This window comes from Camponotus vicinus, unplaced genomic scaffold, assembly GCF_025532165.1.
Source record: "Camponotus vicinus isolate PSW18456_S1 unplaced genomic scaffold, iyCamVici1.0 SCAF_6, whole genome shotgun sequence".
Taxonomy (NCBI): Eukaryota; Metazoa; Arthropoda; class Insecta; order Hymenoptera; family Formicidae; genus Camponotus; species Camponotus vicinus.
The window spans coordinates 813,980-841,001 of record NW_028141978.1 but is presented as its reverse complement, the minus strand read 5'-3'; the positions used below and the strand labels follow the sequence as shown (position 1 = coordinate 841,001).

At 26.5% G+C, this 27,022-nt stretch overlaps 2 protein-coding genes across 2 annotated transcripts; both read right to left on the bottom strand.

Moving 5' to 3' along the window:
- Positions 1-1,372: 1,372 nt before the first annotated feature.
- LOC145972891 (aminopeptidase N-like) lies at positions 1,373-12,551 on the bottom strand. The gene is made up of 12 exons (XM_083101923.1): positions 12,382-12,551; positions 10,762-11,254; positions 10,186-10,647; positions 9,881-10,064; positions 9,361-9,514; positions 7,128-7,209; positions 5,768-6,129; positions 4,958-5,235; positions 4,027-4,211; positions 3,511-3,870; positions 3,347-3,419; positions 1,373-2,063 (listed from the first exon to the last, which is right to left on the bottom strand). The coding sequence occupies exons 2-12, from the start codon at positions 11,232-11,234 to the stop codon at positions 1,929-1,931; spliced, it is 2,748 nt and encodes a 915-aa protein (XP_082958049.1). The 5' UTR covers positions 11,235-11,254; positions 12,382-12,551; the 3' UTR covers positions 1,373-1,928.
- Positions 12,552-15,062: 2,511 nt separating this feature from the next.
- On the bottom strand, positions 15,063-25,327 carry LOC145972849 (aminopeptidase N-like). Its single transcript, XM_083101851.1, has 11 exons — positions 24,861-25,327; positions 24,301-24,750; positions 23,990-24,173; positions 22,877-23,024; positions 21,515-21,596; positions 20,276-20,637; positions 18,510-18,787; positions 16,987-17,165; positions 16,469-16,813; positions 16,310-16,382; positions 15,063-15,366 (listed from the first exon to the last, which is right to left on the bottom strand). Exons 1-11 carry the CDS (start codon positions 25,322-25,324, stop codon positions 15,241-15,243), a joined length of 2,691 nt encoding a protein of 896 aa, XP_082957977.1. The 5' UTR covers positions 25,325-25,327; the 3' UTR covers positions 15,063-15,240.
- Between the last annotated feature and the right edge of the window lie 1,695 nt (positions 25,328-27,022).

Here is a 27,022-nt window from a genome sequence, read left to right as displayed (position 1 = left end):
TATATTAATGCACGTAACAATAACAATGTTGTTTGTAATAAAATTTTTGCAAATCGGTCATTTCAATATGTAAAAACTTTATATTAGTTTAAGATGCGATGTTAGAATACTGAGAGTGCTCAATAATACTTAAAAGAAAATGTTAAAGTATGGAGAAAAAAATCAATTTAATTGAGAAGTTTTAAATACAAATAGTATTTGTTCTTTTAATTCGTAAGTGCTTACCGCTGTTTCTTTTTTTGTCCTGTTTGTTTCTTATTCTGTTATGATTCTGGGAAATATGCACTACGAATTTCTAAAATAGCTTTGTGAAAGTCAATAAATTTGCAGTGTCTGTTCTCTTTTCGATTATATGAGAGGAGAGTAACAAAAATTATATTAATATTGCAAATGAGTTTACACATATTAGCTTATACTAAATATGCGAAGAAGAATAGATGACAACTGACAAATATTACAAAACGAATATCATAAACGGAATATTATAAAACGGGACATACGGTATCCTCGAATAAAGTTTGAGAATTTTATCTGATTCATGTATACATCCAAGATCATTTATAAATAAAATCACGGGAAACATGTTAACATTAACGTTGCTATTTTTTGCATGTTTGAAAAATGAGCGATAATTGGAATTTTAATGTTATGGTTGAAATATTCGTTCCATACATTGATATATTCATCAATCCCAAAAACGATATTTCTCTTGCTATAGTACTTTGCGGCGATGTATAATATCATTTCTCCATTCTGGAATGTTTAACAGCGAATTACAAATTCTGATTACCATCTGATTATCTATTTTTTTATTATAGCAACATAATGATTACAAAAACAAGATAATAAGCGTCCTCATTTAATGTATAGAATAAAAATTAATTGCTTATAATATTCGTGAAAAATTAATTCAATTCTATTCTGTTATTTTTTATTTTAATCTTATGAGCAATAAACGGGAGTTTACTTTGACGTTATATTTGCTCCGCAGTGTTTCTTTATGGCAAGGAAAAAATAAAAATTAAAGAAACCTTAATTTACACTTCTTCACTCCTTGTTGATAACTTTCTTATTTCAAAGATATAAGGATTCGTCGTAAGTGTTTCGATTTGATCCATTTTACTTCAAAATTAAGATTTATAGATCGGAAAACACACATTTTTACTCTCCATCTTCAACGATCATCAATATTTATAAAGAATAAAGCAACTTTATATTTGTTAGTGTTGAATAAGTGTTTTGGTTTATTATTAAAAAATACATGCATGGATGGCAATATTAATAACATATTTAATTGAGCTCCTTATGTAATGCTAAATATTTTCCTATTATATAAATATAGATTAGCAAAAACATCATTCACAAAGATTACAAAATGTATTTATTTATCTGCTTCTCATTCTTGGATTAAATTAAAAAATGTAACATATATTTTATATTTCTTCTATATATATTAAATTTTTAAATACATACTCGGTACGTTTAGTTAAAACATTTGAATTTTTATAAAATGTAAGTAAAAAGTTGCTTATTTAAGAATACTTAATTAGTATCATAAATGTATACATATATATATATAAATAAATAAATAAATAAATAAATATATATATATATATATTTATTTATTTATTTAAGTTTATTATTATGCATATATGTATGTATAATAAATATTACATAAATATAATTAATCATACCTATGTAAATATTAAATCTGCATTACAAAGAAAACCAATATATAATGTAAAAATTACTTAGAATTAAAAACATGAAACATAATTAAAAACAATGAAAAAATTGTTTTAAAATATATGAAAGTAGTGATTAATTATATATGTCAACTTATAAATTTAATCTTAAATTATTTAATCTATAATTATTCTATGTTTTTGGTTTCTAACCAGTTCGACGCATTATAAATGTTTATATTTTTATTCGATGAACAAGTATTGAAGAAATTCTTTCTGTCTTTCGATTTCCGATCGGCGTGTTTCTATCTTGCATAAAACATTGAAAAGAAATGGTCCTCTAATCTCTTTAAACTCTTTTTTAACGAATTCTCTAACCTAAAGAAGAATATTTTAACAATTTTCACTAATAAATGATTTCGTATTTGTCGCATTATCACATAGCTAGAGTCTCATTGACAAAATTATAGAATAAGATGCGTAAAAAATTGTATATAAAATGTATAATATATACAAATTATGTTTTATTCGGTTAGAAACTTATGCTGTAGGTATAAGGACTAAAATTGAACACTTTTTGACAATAACTTATGTTCGTAAATTCATAGTTTCAATGCGATAGCAAATCAATGATATTTTCAGTCTAGAGCTTTGATAAAGACAATCTATTCAATCTTACTACGTGGTAGGTGCATACTAGAGTCCTACATAAGCTATGGGCTAGCTCGCAGGGCTTTTTTTTCTACACGCTGGTTGAGCAGCAGAGAAAGTGCAAGAAAGGTGTTTTTTTTTAACTTTTATTTTAATTATTGTTTTGTTTTATTTCAAAAAATATTACAACAGTTGCTAAAAGTGAATTAATTTGAAATTAAAATGAAATAATTTGTCATTGCATGCACGGCAACGTTGAACTATGTTTCTGTTAATTCTATCAAAGATCTAGCATTACTATCAAGGCGCTAGATTATGTGAAAATATTATTTTTGTATCATCGCATTGAGAAATTATGCATTTGTGAACATAAGTTTATTGTGAAAAATGCTCAATTTTAGTCCTTCTACCTATCATAAGGTTTTGTAACATCAACACGTATACGGGAGATAGTCAAAATAATGTAAAGACCTAAAAAATAAATATTATATTTGTTTATTAATAAGATATTGGGTCACCATTTGCCTTTAATACAGCTTCAATTCTCCTTGGAATTATATAGATATATCTGTCAGTTGTGTGTGTCTTAGAGATGTTGGAAGAGGAAATCTGCTTCTCACTCTCTTTTCCAAAACTGCCCATAGTGGTTCGATGATATTTAAATCAAGTAATTGTGCTAGTAGACGTTGAAGTTTATTTTGATGTTGTTCAAATTAAGATTGAACTTTTGCTGTGTATGGATACGTTCCATCTTGAAACATAGTATTATTTGATAAAAGAATGGGACAATATTCCACTGTAGATCATTCAAAAATTGTATGATTCTATATAATTCCAAGCAGAATTGAAGCTGTATTAAAGGTGGCTCAATATCTTATTAATAAACAAATGTAGTGTATCTTTCAGGTGTTTACATTATTTTGTCTACCCCCTGTACATGCATAGTAAAAAATAAATTTTCTAATAAAAATTTAACAAATAAATATGTAACTTTGATTTATTAAAAGTACCTTGTCCAACTCTCTCTCGTTATATACTTTGTTAATTATAACAGCTATCATCTTGATGTTATAATCGAACATCCTATAAAAAAACAAAACAGTACATTCATAATTAATATAAACAATAAACTTTTATATCATTCATATGTATTTTTATGAAATAATAATATTACCCGTAATATGATGTAATTATTCTGAAATTATTTAGTATGTCTTCAAGCATATGCTCAGTTCTTTCGGCAAGAATAGAAAAAAAAATATTAACCAATAAGGCTTCAGCTCGTTCTCTCGATTGATCATAAGATATATTATACTTATTAGATAGATTATTAATAACGTCATAATTAATAGTTAAACTATGTAATTTTATCTCTAAATAATTGATTGTGATTTCAGAATTGTTAATATAAGCAAGACATTCTAAAATTGTATGATCAATTTCGTTTGTGTTATCAAAAACTTTATTCCATGTATCACGATTTGCCGTTTTCAAACCATTACAATATGCCCATCTCTTCCATCCGCGCGAAAGTCTACAGAAGACAATCCAGAAAAGAAGTAAAAATCTTCTAACGAAATTATGCTTATTGTTTTAGTTAAATAAATAATTTTTGACATAAGTGATAATCAATTTTTCAAATATATCTAAAATATTCCTATAAAGAATCAAGTATTATAAGAAGAATTACTTGTTTCTTTCAGGATGTCTCAGATGCCGTAGCAATAGCTGATGTGCTTTTCTTCTGCATATGCTATCATGTGTAATACATTTCCATTTTGAGAGTTCTTGTCTTAAACATTCAATATGATCATTATTTCTATAATCATATTTCCTATTTTTCCTGTACCAATTCCACGTTGTTTTAAGCACTTTCTAAATTTTGATAAAAAAAGTACCTTTTTATTTAATTCTTCCATATTATTTACAACAACGGTATAATACATGTATAAATGTATAAATATTTTTACTATACAATTTTATTATAATGTATTATTATTATTAAGTACATGAAGTTTTTTAGCATGAACTACTACAATTTCCAAATTTATCGATCATTTATTTGAATGACTGTATATGTATCTTATATCATCTAAATAATCTACATTATTAACATGTATATATCGTTATATACTGATATATCCATCGATTAATTTGCCTAACCTTCTTTTTCCAGTTGTTTTAATTTAAACATTACACATCACACACAAATATGATGATTTAAAAAAATTTCAAATTTGTAAATTGTCATTTTTTTATAAAACAGACATTTACAAATGGATTAATATGTGCTATATACAATGTAATAAAATTAAAAGTAAGTCAATTTCTATGAAATATTTTATAAAGTTTTTAATATCGCCGCAAATATTTTATAACAAAAAAAATTAATATAATGAAAATAAAAATATTTGAATATTTCAAAATCTAAAAAATGTAGTTATTATATTACAAATTTGAAGATATAAGCGACTTTTCAAGTTCATTTTTTCAATTCTATACATGTATCTAATTTTTAAAAATTAATTCAATATTATGACATGAAATTATGATTATGATATGTATTGTACTAAGTATTATGATTAATAGAAATATCTTATCAAAATTTATATTGTGTTTACCTGGATTTGAGGGGGAAATTGTAAGAATGCGAAAACATTCGACATAAATTCAAAAGCTTTCAGCATAGGATACCATGCTGTATACTGTTTCTCTTTTTGCAAGTAAGTAGCGAGTTCCCAAAATACGGAGGGTTTTAGTTTCTTCTCTATCGTAAAATGAAATGCATCATCAATGATTTGTGCTCGATTGAGAACATGTATTTTTCTGTATTCTTCAGAATTCAAATATCGCGCAATTTTTTGCCAATTCTCATTATCATAATTGACACGATAATATCCTATGATAAAACAAAATTGTTTTTGTCGATTATTAGAATCTTTTAATTGATTTATTAAATTGATTGATTAAATATATTTCGAGATTAATTATAGATTATTATATATAAAGATATTTTTATTTCCTACTTTTGTTACTTAATATAAAAACTGTATCAGAAATGTTATTTAACATAAAAGCAAAAGTTTCTCAAGTAGAGAAACACATGTTATAAGTAAGAAATAAAAATTTCAACTATATTATAATTGATCAAATTGCAATATTTTTGCAGTATATTTTAAACTTATATTACATATGTATATATATATATATATATATATATATATATATATATATATATATCAGAATTGATATGTTTCTTATCATTCTTAATCAAAATATATGATAATTTAATAATTTTGGTAAACTTTAATGTACCCTAAATTTTGTTTAAACTTAAGTAGGTTTTGATTCATTCAAATATAATGTGTGTGTTGCAATTATATACATAATATAAATAAACAATAAAAATATGTTTATCATTCAACTTTTACCAGCTTGTTGTAAGTTTAAAATGATCCATTGATCTTTCTCAAGAAAGAGTTCAATTTTTGAATTCAATGGTGTTAACCACATATTTAACCAAGTTTTGATAAAGTTGGGGTTCTGCTCCGTAGTGTAAGTCACAGGTATGTGATATTGTTTTTGATCCAACTTGTTGTGAAATTTTACCGATATGATTACTACATCGCTAGAATAATTTCGCATCACCTCTAACACGGGGAAACATCTCTGCATAGCCCACGAATGTATCGCGCTTTTTATATTAAATTGATACTCGGAATCTAATTCATCTATGACACTTTGCATGGCATTCCATAAATTATCGGGAGTTGTTTCCATAAGATCGGTATATCTGTAAGATTTAATATTAAGACTTAATATTATGACATTTAAGATTTAATATTATGACAATAATATTAAACACTGTGTATATTTGATCAGCATCATAAAAAAGAAAACCACAATTTACGTAATTTATTTTCGTATTGAAAGGATCCCGCACATTTTATGTGAAAAAAGTGGTTTCGGTGAAATTAGCTGAAATTGAAATATGTTATACTTTAGATAGTGTTGATCAAAAATTTCCTGAGACAAAAGTCTGAAAATCAAAAGTATAAAAAATACGATAATTTGAAATAAGTGCTATTGAAGTTTAAGGAATGCCTGTTTTGGAATACATAGATTAAATTAACATATAAATGTTTGAAAAAAAAATATATATATTTTTTATACATATATGTATATTTCTTCAAACATTTATATTGATGTAATCTGTGTATAAACAGGCGTTTTTGAAACTTCAATACCATTCATTTCATATCATCATATCTTTTACATACTATTGATTTTTAGACTTTTTGCTCGAGGAAATTTTTGATTGATTACTACTTAAACTACAATATATTTCAATTTGGCCAAAGTCACTTTTTTCATGTAAAACGTATGATGTCTTTTAAAATATAATTAATTATATATGTAGAAATTTTTAAGTTTCACACTACAATTTTAATATGCATAAATACAGTTTTTAATTTTATTACAAAGTTTAAAGTTTCTTTTTATACTATCCGCTTGCTGGTAAAACTTGTTTCTCGAAAGATATTGCTCAGTTCGAATTCAGAAACGTTTATAATTCAAAAATTATCAATCCCTATCACATATTTATTATGAAAAACTGGATTGAAATTTACTAGAAGAATTCAAAATAAATATATAATAATTGCATTTGAGATTTCCTCAAATATCCATGTTTTTTAAATAATAAAATGATGTATATTGTCAAACTTTTTATATATTTGATTTTCTTTTTCTATATGTACATATTATTATATTACAATATATTATACTCACTGAATATTTAAATATATGTTGATAGCTTTTAAAAATTTGTCAGGCGACAATATTCGTTCTAACATGCGCCATATAATGGAGCCTACAATGATTGAAATAAAAAAATATATTAATATATTTAAAATGGCAATGCGTGCGATAAAAGCATTTCAAATATATGAAATCATTTCTTTACAATAAGTTTGTAATTAATTTTTTACAATAATAAATTCTTGAACGTCGCCAGTAGATAAAATAAATGAAAGTAATTTAATCGACCACACCGGCAATCTTTATTGATGAAAAAATTCACAACGTTTCGACCATGGGTTTTGGTCCTTATCAAGTGAAATTGTCTTAGGTAACTAATACGTGGTGAGAAATAAAGAAATCACTGTGTCAAGTCATGTCGACCTCTCGATCCAACACAAAGAGAAAGACTAAACCGCCTTTATTAGTCTATCATAAATATCGTTTAAACTTTCAGTGTCCTTTTGTAAGTTAACAGTGTTGTCAGACTTTTTGATGAAAAACATTTCAGCAATTTCTCTCTTTCTCACATGTCTCTCATTATGCAGAATAATCGGTGTTGACCAATCGAAGTCATGATTAAGTTCCAGTTTATGTTTGCTAACCACAGAAAGATTGCTTTCGTGCAATTTAATGTTGTTGCAATGTTCTTTGATACGAGTGCCTAAATGTCTTTTTGTTTGGCCAATATATGACATATTACAATTTTTACAGTTTAACTTGTAAACGACCTCAGTCCTGTTATTAATAGGCAATCTATCTTTTCCACGTTTGATTAATGAATTCAGTTTATTAGGTACATTATAGACAACCTTCAGACCAACATTTTTAAAAAATTGTTTTCCAACTCAAATTACAAACCGTTACGTTAAAAAAAGACTAGAATTTTTGAAACATCGCGACAATGTAAATATGAATACGGAATGTGATAATGCGACTACATCATGTTACATCTCGTTGCCGTTTGTAGAGAGCTTGAGCGATGAGATTAGTCGCCTTTTTAAAAATGTTGGTCTGAAGGTTGTCTATAATGTACCTAATAAACTGAATTCATTAATCAAACGTGGAAAAGATAGATTGCCTATTAATAACAGGACTGAGGTCGTTTACAAGTTAAACTGTAAAAATTGTAATATGTCATATATTGGCCAAACAAAAAGACATTTAGGCACTCGTATCAAAGAACATTGCAACAACATTAAATTGCACGAAAGCAATCTTTCTGTGGTTAGCAAACATAAACTGGAACTTAATCATGACTTCGATTGGTCAACACCGATTATTCTGCATAATGAGAGACATGTGAGAAAGAGAGAAATTGCTGAAATGTTTTTCATCAAAAAGTCTGACAACACTGTTAACTTACAAAAGGACACTGAAAGTTTAAACGATATTTATGATAGACTAATAAAGGCGGTTTAGTCTTTCTCTTTGTGTTGGATCGAGAGGTCGACATGACTTGACACAGTGATTTCTTTATTTCTCACCACGTATTAGTTACCTAAGACAATTTCACTTGATAAGGACCAAAACCCATGGTCGAAACGTTGTGAATTTTTTCATCAATAAAGATTGCCGGTGTGGTCGATTAAATTACTTTCATTTTTTTTTACAATAAGTTTGTAAATATATCTAATTAAAACTAAACAATAAAGTGAGCGCTCAGTTAAATCTGAATAACAAAAGTTAAAAAAGTGTCAAATTTGTTTCAATGATAAAACTAATTATAACAAATATATAGTGAATGATGAAATGTGTATAAAAGTAATAAAAAAATTAGGCCATCATAAAAAAATCGAAAACGTTTTTATGTTTTTGAAAATGATATTTTGCAGTAGATAGATGCAGTGTGTAGGTATTTATAGTTATAATTAAAAAAATTATAATAATAAAATTAAAAATTAAAAATTATAATAAATTATTAAAATTATTATAAATTATAATAAAATTATTATCTAATACAAAAATTATACAAAAATATCAGTTTTTAGTTTTACATATTTTTATCATACTATCATTGCACATAATGAAATATGACAATAATAATAATAATAATAATAATAATAATAATGATAATAATAATAATAATAATAAAAACAACAACAATAATAATAATAAAGTTAAATTACAAATAAATTTGTTTACAATTTGCATTTTTAACTTCTCATGAAATTACTATTGAGATGTTTAAGGTTTATTTATTTATTTATATCTTATTACATACCTTTGAAATGGGAAAAAGAAGAAAGTAATAAATAATCTTCCGAGTAGCTATTATAGCCTACAGCAGAATTTATAACGACGTGAGAATTTAAATCGAATACTTCATGTTGAACTTGAACTACAAACAAATTCATCATCCGGAAGTTTGGCAAAACCTAAATGCATTTTAATATAATCAATCCATAATTGATTAAAAAAAATTTATTTAATATATATATATATATATATATATATATATATATATATATATATATATACAAATTGGCTTTATTACTTGCTTTTGCTAAAAATAATGTTTATAAGTTTTTTCTCAATAATTTAAATATAAAATCATATATTCTCTTTATTTTTTATTAAATTTCTTTGTATGGAATTATGAAAACTTAAGAAACTTGAATAATCATATTTTTTATATTTATGAAATATAAAAACAAGAGATTTATACAAATACTTAAAAGTTTCCTATATTGCAAACTATTAATTGTTTTAACTGTATATTCATGCGTTAGAAATAAAACAACCTTGTTGATAATGTATACTTGGAGAAACTTAATAAAGCTTTCGTTTAACCATAAATGGAACCAATAAGATGGATACAACAGATTGCCAATGTATTTTTGTGCCATCTCACGTGCTATTAAGCGTGCAATTATCATTTTACGTGGGACAGGGTCTAATTCTACATTATAAATAATATCTTCTTCCCTAAAAATAATTATATTAATATGTGTGCTAATGTATAAAAAGTTTTGAATATTAATATAAATTTTTATTTAAATACTTTTCTTAGCATATTATAGAATATATATCTATTTTCATATATTACCTGTGAAAGACAAATCCTAAAGTCGGTTTGACTCCATCTTGTAAATTCGGGATTGCCACATGATTCACTTTGGTCTCAGATGAAACAAGGGTCCACTCAAAAAATCTCTTCGAATTATTCCAATAAGTTTTCAAGTATATAGTAACACTTTCAATAACATGCAGTGCAAATTTTGCATGCAATGACAATTGCGGATTGCACCACATACCAACGATTTTAGACAAGTAGATTTGATCAAATTTGAACACCATAAATGCTACATCATCTATGGACACCAAACCGGTTTTCTTAAAATGTGTCTCCATCATATTATTGTTTACAATGCTAAATTCTCGTATCGGCATATTCGACCAAGCAGTGTATCTTGAATGATGCTTTATGGAAAAATCAAAAGTAATTCTTAATTCTGGTTTATTCCAAGACGGAAGTAGGTTTTTTGTTTGGAGACTTGTGATTAACCACCTGCCAAATTTTAACGATATGCTTTAAATAATGGTTAATTTTAGACATTTATAAGCGTAGAATGCATAAATATACAATTTGTTTTTAATATTTCAATATATTTCTTTTACTTACTCTTTATGTCCATCATCGCTTATATACGTACTGAATAACATTTTTACTTTATTCATTAGCACACCAATCCATATATCTAAATTGTACATTCCAGGCAACAAGACTTTATCGTATTTTAACACGACAATATTGCTTTTATCATAATTTTCTGATATCGAATTATAAACCGTTTTATCGTTAATTTTTGTTAAAGACGGTGCCATAATAAATCCCCCCATCATCTTTGGATTCAGTAAATGATAACTTATGTATTGTGTTGCATGAGTAACATAAATAATAATTTTGCAATCAAAAATAAACAACTTGTCTTCTAAACTTAACGTTACGTTATAATGTAACGGTAATATATAATCTGATAAATTGTAGTTTAATACATTGCGCTGCACAATTTCGGATGTTTCGACAGTAGGACTCGCTATTGTAACAATGTATATTATACTATTACTTAATAATATTTTCAAGAATGTAATCATCTTAAATTTCTTCCAGATATCTATAAAAACGTTTTTTTGATTAGAAACAAAATATAATATAGTATATGCGAAGATGATACTAAATATAAATATAGAAAAATAAATATAAATTTTATTCAAACGACATATTAAATATTTTTCTTAAATTTGAATATAGAAAAACATGAAGAATTTAAGTAATTTAATAATTGCGAAAGGGGAAACAAAAACACAATTTTTATTTCTTTCAAATTCAATTATTTTAAGATTTTTTCTACTAATTACATATTTTTATGTCTTGCGTTTTATGGCATTTTACATACAAAACAAATTTAAGTTTAAAAAATCTATCTTTTGATCTCTCTCTCTTCTTCTAATAAATATATTTTAAATTTTGAAATATGGAAGCATTGAAACGTATAAGAAATGAAGGAATTTTCTCAACAGCTTGGTTTTTTACGTGGCATAATGTTTATGTTTACTAACATGTTACTTTCAAAGTGTGTTTATCCTTTCAACCTTAAGCGAGTGATGTATTAAAATCGAATCGAAGAATAAACGAATAATACATGTCCAGCCGAAATCAAATTTATTAAAAATTTTATAACTATTCGGATTAAACATGAAAATGATAATATAAACTTTGTTAGCACTTTCCATGGCATACAAATGTATTCGGACAAAATGTTAACTTATTGCATATTTTTCATACATGTTTGTTACATATTTAACTTAACATATTGTATTTATTTAACGTTCGAGAATATTGACTCTAGGCAGTCATTATAAAAAAATGTTTTAAAAATTAAATACAGGTAATATTACGCATTTGTGAGATAATTTTAAAGCTGTAGCGCAAAATTGAACATACATACATAGTTTTGTAACGACAAAAAAATTGTCTGGATTTTATATTTTTTATATCTCAAGAGAGGTCAAATGTGCTATCATCAATATGCTATTATAATACATGTCTAAATGTTTTCATGTCAGTTGCAAATGAAAAAAGGACTTGCAATAAAAAAATATATTTATTTGAAAATTTAAGAGAGCTGTCTCTCTTTTAAAAAACAAAATAGTTGGCTGTTACTCCATTCACACATTCGTGTATGCATATATTCAAAAAAGAAAAAAAGATAAGTATTTTATATTTAATTTAATGTCTTACCTTATTTATTGAAGTAACCGATTTAATTCGAAATGCGCGAACATTCAATCACGATCTTACCGCTTCGAGAGGCTATTATAAATTGATGGTGCTGTCGGCTGTCGGCATACCTGTAGTCAAGTGTATAAGATACGTGTCATATAAATATCACCTTGATCATACATAACAAAGAAATATCTTATTTTCATCGCTGTCTCGAGAAATCAATATGTACATACTTCTAAATTTTGTATCTCGTTTGCATTTATAAAGCTTTCATTTAGAATAATTTTTCTCGAAAAAGTTCAAGAAATTCAATTGAGAATTGTATTTTGTGTATAAAATAAAAAAATATTTTTTATTTTTTATTTTTTATTTTCTATAAAGAATTACCTTTTTGCAATGACTTATTATATATATGAAATATAAATACAAGAGAATATATATTTGTATCGTATCAGTTAAGGTATTTTAAATTTTATTTCCTATTTATATGACACTAATTCATACGCAAGTTAATGTACTGGTCTAATTTGTTTGCTACATTTAAATAATCTCTCTCTCTTTCTCTCTCTCTCTCTCTCTCTCTCTCTATTCCTCTACATAGAATTAATTTTAAATTAATCAGCAGAGAAATTGCGAATGTATTAATAGTCATCATAATACACAGTGTCTATAGTAATAATAGCTTAAGTATAATTGTCGCTAAAAATCTATTACTTATAATAATTACTAATTTTTCTCTTAGTATATGTATGGATTTCTCGCGCATGCATAGCATGAATAAAGTGTCAATATACAGTTTCTAATAAATTTTAATGTCTTACTTCTTCCTTCTAATTCAAGAAAATTAAATAATAAAAAAGTAATTGAGATAATATAAATATACTTTTTCTAAAAATAAGTTAATTAATTTTTCAAGTTTTTTAATGTAATTTTTAACACTGAGGCAATTAAATAATGATATAATAAGGTATTAATTAGGAAAATTTGTTATATTAGTGCATGTAACAATAACAATATTGATTGTAATTAAATTTCTGCATATCGTTCATTTTACTATATAACAACTTCATAACAGTTTAGTATGATGTTAGAATATTTAAAATGTTCAATAATATTTGAAAGAAAATGTCAAAGTGTTATATTACAAAAATTATATTACGAATAATACAATTAATATTACGAATGAGCTTACACTTTCTAAAAATGTATGCGAGGAATGTATGATAAGAACTGACAAACGCGAAATACCATAAAACGAAACATACGGTATCATCAAATAAAGTTTCCAAGTATTTTAATTTATCGGATTCTACATGTATACATCCAAAATCATTCGTAAATAAAATCATAGGAAATATATTAAGATCATACTTTAACGTTTTTTGCATGTTTGAAAAATGAATGACAATCCGAATGTTACGGTTGAAATATTTGGTCCATACATCGACATATTCATCAATCCAAAAAGTAATATTTTTCTCGTTATGATACTCTGCGGCAATGTCTAATATCATTTCTCTAATTTCGAAATGTTTAACTGCGGACTACCAAGTCATCTGACTTTTTATTTCTTTATTATGACAATTACAATGATAAACGGATTGTAAAACAAGATAACGAGCATCCTTATTTGATGCATAGAATAAAACCTAATTACTTACAATGTTTATGAGAAATTATTTTTATTCTATGCCATTTTTTATTTTAATTGTCTGAATAATAAACGATCCTATAAACGGGTATTTACTTACTTGCAGTGTTTCTTCATGGCAAAGAAAAAAGAAAAATTAAAGAAACCTTAATTTACACTTCTTCACTCTTTATTAATAACTTCCTTATTTGAAAGATGTAAGGAATATTGGTCATAAGTATTTCGATTTGATCCATTTTTACTGAAGAGATTAAGACTTATAGATTTAAAGATCGAAAAACATTTCCTTTCTCAACCTTCATCATTACTACCGATCATCATTATATATAAAGCATAAATTAAATTTGAATTTGTTAATATCGAATAAATATTACTGTTTCAGTCAATTATTGAAAAATATAAGCATGGATGCAATATTAGTAACACATTTAATTAATCTTTTTATGTAATGCTAAATATTTAATATTATATAAATATAGATTAGCAAGAACCCCATTCACAAAGATTAAAAAAATGTAATCATTTATCTACTTCTCATTCTTGGATTAAATTAAAAATTATAATAGTAAATGTTATTGTATAATAATTATACAATAACGAGTTATAGAAATATATAATTTTATATTCGTATTTTATTTTCGTACATATATTAAATTTAATACATATTATATTTATTTAATACATCTGAATTCTGATTTTTATATAATTTAAGTACAAAGTTACACATTTAAAGACACATAATTAATAGCATAAATGCACATCATAAATATATGTACTATATATATATATATATATATATATATATATATATACATATTATAAATATGTGTATACCATATATATATGTATACCATATATATATATATATATATATATATATATATATATATATATATATATATATCATAAATATATATATATACATATATATATACACATACATATATATTTATGTTTATGTTTATTATTATGCATATATGTATGTACAATAAATATTACATAAAAAGTAATTAACCATACGTATAGAAATATTAAATCTGCATTACAAAGATAACCAATATATAATGTAAAAATTACTTACAAAATTAATTAAAAACCATTAAAAAATTATTAATAATTATATGAAAGTATTGATTAATTACATATGCCAATTTATATATCTTATCCCAAACATTTATGCTATGGTCTCGAGACAGTTCGACGCATTATAAATGTTTACATTTTTATTTGATGAACAAATATTGAATAAATTCTTTCTGTCTTTCGATGTCCGACCAGCGTGTTTCTATCTTGCGTTCAACATAGGAAAGAATTGGTTCTTTAATCTCCGTTTTAATGAATTTTTTAATCTAAAAGAGATTATTTTAACAATTGTCATCAATAAATGATTTCGTAATTGCCGCATTATCACATAGCCAGAGTTTCATTGTCAGAATTATAGAACAAGATACGTAAAAGATTATATTATACCCCAGCAAACACCAAGTAACAGTTATATAGTTGTTAGTTATAATTTCCTACTCAACAATATAATTGTTATCTAACACATAATAGTTATGTAACATGTAACAGTTATATTGTTTAGTAAGAAATTACAACTAACAGTTATATAACTGTTACTTGGTGTTTGCTGGGACAGTATATAAAATGTATAACATATACAAAGTGTTTTATGGTCGCTGTTACTAACTTCTAAGTATAGGATAAAATTGAACATTTTTTGACAATAAACTCATGTTCGCAAATTCATAGTTTCAACGCGATAGCAAATAAATGATATTTTCAGTCTAGAGCTTTGATAAAGACAACCTATTCAACACTACTGCATGGTAGAAGCGTACTAGAATCCTGCTAAGGGCTAGCCCACGGGGCTTTTTTCCTATACGTTGGGTAAGCAGCAGAGGATGTTGTGTGCAAGAGAAATGTTTTTTTTATATTTTTATTTTTATTATTTTGTTTTGTTTTATTTCAATATATATTACAATAGTTGCTAAAAATGAGTTAATTTGTTATTGCACGCACGTCAGACCATATTTCTGTTGATTCTATCAGAGATTTAGCATTTCTATCATGGCGTGAAATTATGTGAAAGTATTATTTTTGGACCATGCGTTGAAATTATGAAATTGTGAAGATAAGTTTATTGTCAAAAAAATGATCATTTTTAGTCCCTTTATCTGTCATAAGAGTTTGTACCATCAACCTTGAAACACGTATAGATGCATCGTAAAAAATAAATTTTCTAATAAAAATTTAACATATAAATATGTAACTTTGATATATTAAAATTACCTCGTCCAAGTGTTCTTTAGAATACACATTGTTAATTATAACAGTTAATGCCGCAATCTTAATTAGAAAACGTCTATAAAAATAAAACAGTATATTCATAATTAACATGAACAATAAACTTTCATATCTATATATTTTTATGAAATAATATCGTATTACTTGTAAGAATATGTAATTTTGCTGAATTCATTTAATATGTCCTCAAGCATATGCTTAGTATTTTTGGCAAGAGTAGAAAGAAAAATATTAGCCATTAAAATTTCAACTTGTTCTACTGATTTGGATTGATGATAAGGTAGAGTATGCCAAAGAATTGCAAAATTATCTGGTAATTTTACCTCTAAATAATTGACTATGATTTTAGGGTTTTCAATGTAAGCAAGACATTCTAAAATTGTATAATCAATTTCTTTTATGTTATCGTTAAAGACTTTATCCCATGTATCATGATCTGCCGTTTTCAAACCATTACAATATGTCCACCTCTTCCATCCAGGCGAAAGTCTATAAAAAATAGTTCAGAAAAGAAATAAAAATTTTTTAACAAAATTATGTTAATAGTTTCTTTAGTTTGATGAATTATTTTTGATATATATGATATATATATATGTTTGATATATATGATTATCATTTGCATTATATAAAAGTATGCGTATAAAGAATTGTAAAAAGATTACTTATTTTCTTTAGGATTTATCAGATGCTTTTGCAATTGATAATTGGCTTCTTCTTTGCATGAAATATCATTTAGAATACATTTCCACTTTGCGAGTTCTTGCTGTAAATATTTAGTATGATCATCATCGCTATCTTCTCTGAATATATTCCATGTTAAATCAAAAACTCCTAGTATTTCCTAAAATTTGATAAAAAATATAGCATCTTTTTATTTCATTCTTTCATATTATATAAAGAACAGCTATAATATGTATGTTCAAAAAATATACACATATTTACTAGACAATTTTATTTTCATAATTTTATGATATTTATAGCATTAACTATTATAATAATCACATTAACTGATCTTTTATTTGAATAACTGTGTACATACATATTTTATATCCAAATGTTTCTATATTCATAATATGTATATTTCAGTCTATATAAGAATGACTCAAATGTCAAGTGGTAAGCCCGAAAAATAAAAGTTTGAGAAATAAAGTCTTTTACATTTTATTAATCATAAATATACATATAAATGATTTAACTATGTAGGTCCAATCTCGACCTTGAAAACAGACGATTTTAGTGTAATTATATTGGTGGATGATAAATCCTATTATCTGCACCTGAATTCTACTAATGACTCGGAATTAAGTTTAAGTTTGTATCACTTGGAATTTGGAGAGAGAGAAGAGGAGAGAGAGAGGGAGAGAGAGAGAGAGAGAGAAAGAGAGATTACTCATATATTCGTTGAATTTGGTATAGAATCAATTATTCTCTTAATTTAAATCTGTTGCATCAAATATAGATTTTAAATAGAATTCAAATCCAAAAATTATCAATTTTTATATAATTATAATTATATAATTATATAATTATAATTATATTAAATATAGTATTTACAAACGGATTACTACTGGCTATAACAAATTTATTTTAAAATTATAAGTCAATTTCTCTCTTTCTCTCTCTCTCTCTCTCTCTCTCTCTCTGCAAATAATCTTTCTCTTTTTTTAAATTTTTAACACGCGCCGCAAATGTTCTATTTCGCAAGAAAATTAATATATAAAGAAAATAATTGTTACTATAATATCCTTAAATTGCACATAAATTACAACGCCCCACATTATTACTTATAATATATATTCTAAAGTCTTAGCATTACAAGAAAATAACAATGTATTACAAGAAAATGACAATTCCAAAATTTATAAAATGTGATTATTAAATTAAAAAAAATATATATATATTTTTTTTTAATTTAATAATCACATTTTATAAATTTTGAAATGGTCATTTTCTTGTAATATATATATATATAAGTGTCGGTAAATTTAAATTATGTTTTTAATATTCGTATGTTAAAGTTATGTAATTATATATAATTAAATTCTTTCTTTAAAATCATTACGTATATCTATTTTTTAAAAAATTATTTCATCGTTTTATTATGATATATGAAATCGTTATATTAAACCATAGATGATTAATGTCTTAATAGATAATTAAAAACAAAATCAATAATTGTGTTTACCTTATATTCAGTCTGAACGTCTAAGAATGGAATGATATTCGACAAAAATTCAAGTGCTTTGATCATAGGATACCATGCTATATAATCTCTTTCCCTTGACAAATAATTAGCGAGATGCCAAAATATGGAAAATTTAAGTTCTTTTTTTATCGCAAAATGGAATGCATCATCGATGATTTGCGCTCGATTGAGAACATGTATATTCTTATATTTTGCAGAATTTAAGTATTGCGCAATTTTTCGCCAATTCTCGATATCGTAAAAGACGCGATAGAATCCTGTTATGCAACAAATCAATTAATTATTAATTTATTAATTATTAATTATTAGATTCTTTCAATTTATTTCTACAAACTGAATAATATTGGAAAACCATGAAAATTGTTTTGACAAATGTGAAAAAATCGCAAAATAGTAAAGAACTTTTCTACTGATTTAATTTGTTCTATCAACGTATGATGCGAGGCGATTATTAAAACTCCCCACACGGTCTGGCTATAAAATTTTACGTCTAATTTGATAAAATATGCCGAAACCTATCTTTCGCCACTTGAAATCTCTTGTATTAATCTTTAGCTACGTCTCTATTAAGTTTTATCCATATTGGTTCAGTACAGTTTATATTCGAACCTGTTTTGTGTGACGAGTTTGTTTTGTCTCGTCATGGAAGTGTTTATCAAGCAACGATATGCGGTAAAGTTTTGTGTAAAATTGGGTAAAATTACTATAGAAACAAATGAAATGATAAAAAATGTTCAAAATGGGTTGGAAAAAATTCCCCAAGATCGAAGATACTCCGATTCTAAAAGTCAAGAATGAAAACAATGATCATCGCTTTTTTTGGTGCGAAAAGCACCAAACTAACTAACAAAGAAAGAACTTGTTTCACAAGGGACAACAATTGACTGAATTTTACAAGACTGTCATGAAAAAAAGTTACTTAAAAGAATTAGTCGTATGCGACCTGAGCTAAAGAGGATTGGTTTCTACTCCATAATAACGCTATAATCACTTTTTAGTGTCTAAAAACGTGACTGTGCTTTATTATCTCCTCCCATACTCTCCCAATTTGGCCCCGGCTGACTATTTTATTTCCCCGAAACTTAAACTAAAGTCTAAAGGAAATTGATTTGACGAAGCAAATTTTGTGAAGCAGGTTCAAAGCAACGTTACAAAACAATTAAACAGCGTCCCAGTTTCGGATTTTCACAACATCTTATACAAGCTGGAGGAGCGCGCCAAGTTCTGGGATTAGAAAGAATATATATTGAAAAATAAATAATAAAATTGTGTGAAGATATAACGACTTCCTTATTTTTGGGAGAGATACTCCTAAAACTTTATAGCCAGATTGTGTATGTTTGTACATATATGTGTGTGTATGTGTGTGTGTGTGTGTGTAACTAATTTATATACATGTATATTAATTTTAATATATTTCTTGATTGATATTATTTTTCTATTTATAAATATTTTTCTATATATGATAATGACATTATCATATGTCATATGTGATATAAATTTATAAATAGCAACTGAATGATATGACATATCATAATGAAAATGAATGATATGACATATGATAATTGAGTAAAACTTAAAAACCTTGTTTAAGAAATTTTATATAAATTCAAATTAGGCTAGAAACTTTGGCTCAAATTTTGGCTACAAGCATAATGTTTAAATTATATAATATATATAGCCAATTATATAATATATTTATGTTATACTTATACGAAAATATAAGTTTATCATTCAATTTTTACCAGTTTGTTGTAAGTTTACAATGATCCATTGATCTTTCTTAAGAAAGAATTTAATTTTTGAATTCGATGATGTTAACCAAATATTTGACCAAGTTCTGGTAAAATTGGGATTTTGCTCCGTAGTATAAGTAATAGGTATATAATATTGCTGTTCATCCAACTTGTTGCGAAATTGTGCCGATATAATTACAATATCGTTCGAATAATATCGCATCACCTCTAACACGGGGAAACATTTCTGCATAGCCCATGAATTTATCATGCTTTTTACATCAAACTGATATTCAGAATCTAATTCATCTATGACACTTTGTATAGCGTACCATAAATTGTCGGAAGATTTTCTCATAAACTTAATGTACCTATAGGATTTAATATTGTGATAAAAATGTTAAAAATTGTGTATAATTAATCAGCATCATAAAAAGAAAATTACATTTTACATAATTTATTTACGTATTTTAATATTATAATGTAACTCTCATAGATATATAAAAATTTTAATATAATTTAATATACGTATATATTACGAGGCATATTCATAAAGTAAGGGTCGTTTGGTCATTAAAAAAAATAAACTCGTGAGAAAAGGTTTTTATTGACAGTTTTAGTTTACTACATATCTACTTCACTTTTCCACATAATCGCCATTCATTTCTAAGCACTTTTCGTAACGCTGCACTAGTTTCTTTAACCCCTCTGCATAGAAGTTCGCCGCCTGGGAATTGAACTGCGAAACGCTCACCAAACTGAGACGTGCGATCCAAAATCGACGACACGAGAAACTGTCGTCCGGCGTAATCCTCCTTCACGACAACGCGCGTCCTCACACCGCTGCCGTAACCAAGAAGAAGATTCAAGATTTTCGTTGGGAACTTTTTGACCACCCTCCATATAGTCCCGACCTTGCACCTAGCGACTACTTCCTCTTCTTGCATTTGAAACGGTGGCTTGGTGGACAACGGTTTGAAAACGACGAGGAACTCAAGACTGCCGTTGTCAACTGGTTCAATTCCCAGGCGGCGAACTTCTATGCAGAGGGGTTAAAGAAACTGGTGCAGCGTTACGAAAAGTGCTTAGAACTGAATGGCGATTATGTGGAAAAGTGAAGTAGATATGTAGTAAACTAAAACTGTCAATAAAAACCTTTTCTCACGAGTTTATTTTTTTAATGACCAAACGGCCCTTACTTTATGAATATGCCTCGTATTATATTATAATATATTATAATATACTCACGGATTATTCAAATATACATTGATTCCTTTTGAAAGTATACTATGCGACAATATTCGTTCCAACATGCGCCATATGATAAAGCCTACAATGATACACAAATAAAGAAATTAATTTATAATATATTTTAAATGTTTTTGTCGCATTATTCACACAAGATTGTAAATAAAACTAAGTAATAAAGATTGCGTATCTAAATCTATGTAACAAAAGTTGAAAAAATGTTAAGTATATTCCAATGCAAACCAAGCAAGAAATACAATAATTGTAGCAGATAGAAGGTAAACAGATTAGATAAATTTGATTTATAGAAAATTCCTTTTGCTCATAATAGTAATAGCATTACATTAAAAAAAAGTAAAATGTATAAGAAAGAAGAAAAGAAAACAATACATATAATAAGATTAAAAATTAAAATAAAAAGAAAAGAAATAAAATAAGAAAGGTGAAAACACAGACATAAAAGAAAGTATAATGATAATTTTTAATTATTTTGTTTAAAGAATCTAACTAAGATATCGAATCAGCTGTTTCTTAAAAAGATGCTTTGCTGGTTAAAATAAAAAAAATTATGCAATCTGAATATCTGTTTGTCGACAAACGACTAATAGACACATATCTACCATATAGATTTATAGATGAATTTCATGTAAAAGCAAGCTTTTTGAGATGTCTACCCGATATGTACCAATTGAGTAACATTAAGATATTAGAGCGGTCAACATTTATAACCTTATGTAAAAATGTAAGGTGAAAAAGAAAATCTGCTGTTACACAGAGATAATAGATTCAATTCATTCATTATAGTCATATTATATAATCATGACAAGTGCTTATCTAGAAAAAATAAAATCTTAGGCAAAAAGCAATGTTGAACCTATTCTCATCAATCAAAATGCTACGACTACTCTGATATAAACAGACTATATAACGGAAGCAAACTTCAAATGAGAACAACTAACGCTCAATAAAACAATTCAATAGTATTGATGTTAATAAACTATTTACATATTTGAAAAATAAAGCCTAGTTTCTGTGAGAAATACAGTACTTAAAATTATTTTAATATGTCTATTAAAGGATAAATCTACTCTTATGAATAAATATATTTAAATTTAATAAAAATTTGATCATTATATAAAATCAATAATATTCATTACTTTTTATATTTTTTGTAGTTGTAATTAAACATGCAGTTATTATTAGAAACAATATACAGAAATTAGTTTTAAGTTTAAAATTTTTTTTTTATTATCAGAGCAAGAATTAATTAAAATATTATAGCAAAATAATAATAAATAAATAAACTGCGAATTATATATATATACAAATAAATTTGTTTATAACCATTGTATATGTACATACCTTTATTATAGGAAAGAAAAGTACATGTATAATTGTCATAGTATCTATCCTCTATCTCAATGTTTATATTAATATAAGTGTTGAGATCGAGTAATTCATGTTGAACTTGAACTATAAACAATTCCATCATCCGGAAATCTGACACAACCTAAAAATAGAATTCGAATATAAAATTAATAAGAGACGAAGAAGCTGTCGACACACTTATAAACAATCGTAATCAATCGCTGCTATTAAATACAATTTACAATATTTTGCACATTATAAGATTTGAAACTAGGAGTATAATAAAGTATGTCTCTATATTTAATGTGTATCATCGTATAAAAAATTAAATGTCGTTGTAATTACATTAAAATGTATTTATAAGATGTTTATTAAATGATTGAAAGTTCTTTCTTAATAATTTTAACAATTAAGAATTAAAAGGTTTTATGTATAACAATGTCAATAATACGAATTTGAATTTAGTAGTAAATAAGAGCTAGACGCGGATAGTGCAGTAGATTGGAAATTAATTTTTACATGAAATTGATTAATTGTATATCGGGCACAAATTTTTCTTTGTCTATATACCAAGTGTATAATTAAATAATTTGAAATTTTTAATAAAATCCTCTTAACATCTCTGAAGAAGCGTTGGCCAGAAAAATGGCAGAAGGGCAAAGTCGCTAAATCGAGAATCAAACGCGAGTTTCATTTACCAAAAGACTACTCTTACCACTAAGATCTCATATCTCGATGCTTCTCATTTTCTGCCTACAAACATTTCCTACTAATAATTATTAGCACTTAATGTTTCAGATAGACGTGCGACGCACTATCATTTGTGTCTGATTCTTATTCATCGTGAAATTCAAATTTGTGTTAATAATTTTAACTTTAAAATACATGTTATTTTCTTATTAAATTTCTCTAAATGGATTTAAAAGAATTTAAAAGATTCGAGTAATCATAGACTCAAATTAGCGTTTTCAATTAAAAATATATTGAATTTCAATTCAAAAAATATTGAAGAAAGATTTATATAAATATTTAAGAATTTTCTGTACACATTGTTGTATTATTAATTATTTTGATTGGGTATTCAAATAGAGTTAGAGATAAAAGAACCTCATCGATAATATATGCTTGGAGAAATATAATGAAGCCTTCCTTTAACCATAATCGAAACCAATAAAATGGATTCAACAGATTGTCAATATATTTTCGTATCGTCCCACGTGCTACCAAAGATGCAATTCTCGTTTTGCGTTCGATAAAATCTAATTTTTCATTGTACTTGATATCTGCTTCTCTAAAAAATCATCATACTATTATGTATCCTGTATAAATGTATGCGAAATTTTGGATATTAATATAATTTTTTAATTAAAAATACATTAACTTATTATTGAATATATTTATTTTTATTTATATATTACCTGTAAAAGACAAATCCCAAAATCTGTTTGACTTCATCTTGTAAATTAGGGATTGCGACATGATCCACCTTGCTCTCATGTGAAGTAAGGATTCTTCCCGAATTATTCCAATAAGTTTCGAAGTACATAGTAACATTTTTAATAATATACAGTGCAAATTTTGCGTGCGGTATCAATTGCGGTCTGCACCACATGCTAACGGTTTCAGCCATGTTAATCCGATGAAAATCGAACACCATAAATGCTACATTATCTATGAAGATTAAAGGAGTCTTTTTAAAATATGTCCATACCAGATTATTGGCCAACGGTACAGATTCTTGTATCGGCATATTCGACAATGCTTTGTATCTTCGATGATGCTTTATGGAAAAATCAAAAGAAATTCTTAATTCTGGCTTATTCCAAAACGGAAGTAGGTTTTTTGTTTGGAGACTTGTGATTAACCACCTGTTACATTTTAACGATATGCTTTAAATAATGATTTTTAGACAATTGTAAACATAGAATGCACAAATATACAATTTGATTTCGATATTTCAATTTATTCTTCTACTTACCCTTTATCTCCATTTTCGTTTATGTTCGGAATTCCGAAAGAGTCTTCTACGATATTAATTGGATTTTCGGACCTTATATATAGATTGTATGTTCCAGGCGACAAAAGATCTTCGAAATTGAGCATAGCAATATTGTTTTTATCATCATTTATTTTTGAATTAATTTTATTCATTTTATAAATCACTCCGTGTTGCTTTAATTCCGTTTTCATTATACTCATTGGATCCAGTATATGAAAACTTATGTGTTTTGTTGCATTAATAATATAAATAGTGATTACGCAGTCAATAAAGAGATAATCATCTATGAATCTTAACTTCACGTTATAATGTAACGGCAATATATGATCTGATAAATCGTTTAGTACGCTGCGCTGTTCGATTTCGGATGTTTCGACAGTAGGACTCGCTGTTGTGGCAATGTATATTATACTACTACTTAATAATATTTTTAAGAATGACATTCTAAATTTTTTCAGATATCTATAAAAATGATTCTTTCATTAGAAACAAAATGTGTGTGTATATATATATATATATATATATATATATATATATGTGTATATATACAGTGCCTATCAAAAGTTCCGGGCCACCTAAATAATTTTTGAATGGTTTGAAATATAGGATTGAAATTTATAGGGATACAATGGGATCACAAAGTCTATTATTTAACTACAAAAACACCCACCTCCACACTCCCGGGGGACGGGGGGAGGGGGGAGCAAAAAAATCTTAAATGGCATGTGGGGTTGAGTGAGGGCTCGTTCGAAAGGGCTTTCCGAGACGAAAACCACGCGAAATCGCCGAGGTCTCTACGATTTTTTTTTGCAGAGTTATGATCATTTGAACATTTCTATTGAGATTTTGCGATAGCGAGGGCCCACAGTGACAACAGAAGAAAAATAAAGCTTCACGCGGGCACGCGTGTTCCTGTATGTGGAGGAGGGGGGGGTCCTTATCTCTGTTGTGACACACACACACACACACAATAGAGATGGTTTGGAGTCATTAAATACGGCGGAAGTGACGAACCGCGGGGTCCTTATCTCTGTTGTGACACACACACACACACAGGAACGCGCGTGCCCGCGTGAAGCCTTATCTTTCTTCTGTTGTCGCCGTGGGCCCTCGCTATCGCAAAATCTCAATAGAAATGTTTAAATGATCATAACTCTGCGAAAAAAAAATCGTAGAGACCTCGGCGACCTCGCGTTGTTTTCGTCTCGGAAAGCCCTTTCGAACGAGCCCTCACTCAACCCCACATGCCATTTAAGATTTTTTTGCTCCCTCGTCCCCCCGTCCCCCGGGGGTGTGGAGGTGGGTGTTTTTGTGGTTAAATTGAAAGTTACCAAAAGTATGATTTTGGCAACTGGTTTTTTTTAAATCGTACTTATAAAATTTAGTTTGAAAACAATAATACGCAATTGTTAAGAAATTGTAAGAAAAGAATATAATATTTATGAAATATTACATTTAGGCATTAATTATCCGTATCATTTTTTTTAAATATTCCTCCTAATATATATATACCTATATAAAATTTGTATGTTCACTAACATATTATTTCTATGTTTATTTTTATTTTAGTTGAAAGATGTAGAAACGAAAAACGAACAAGAAATATGTATCGAATTTTATTGGAAACTGCTAATATATAAATATTTTAATATTTCGGGTCAAAATGAAGAAAGTTCTAAAAGAAATTTCCTTAGCATTTGTAATGGTATATAAATGTATTCGAACATAATATTAAACTTATATTGCACGTTTTTCATGTTCGTTACATATTCAACTTAACGTATTCTATTTATTTAATGTTTGCGAGAATAAGCACTCATTATTAAAATAATGTTTTAAAAATCAAATACAGATAATATTAAACATTTTTTGAGATAATTTTATAGCTACAGTGCAAAATTAAACATACTCACAACGTTAAAAAAACTGCCTCGATTTTATATTTTCTATATGTCAAGATGATCAAGTGCTATTATAATACACGTCTAAATATCTTCATGTTACGTGCAATATATATAGAAGATGAAAAAAGTACTTGTAATAAAGAAGTATATTTATTTGAAAATTGAAGAGAAATGTCTCTTTTAAAAAACAAAATAGTTGCCTGTTATTCTATTCACATATTCGTATATGTATATGTT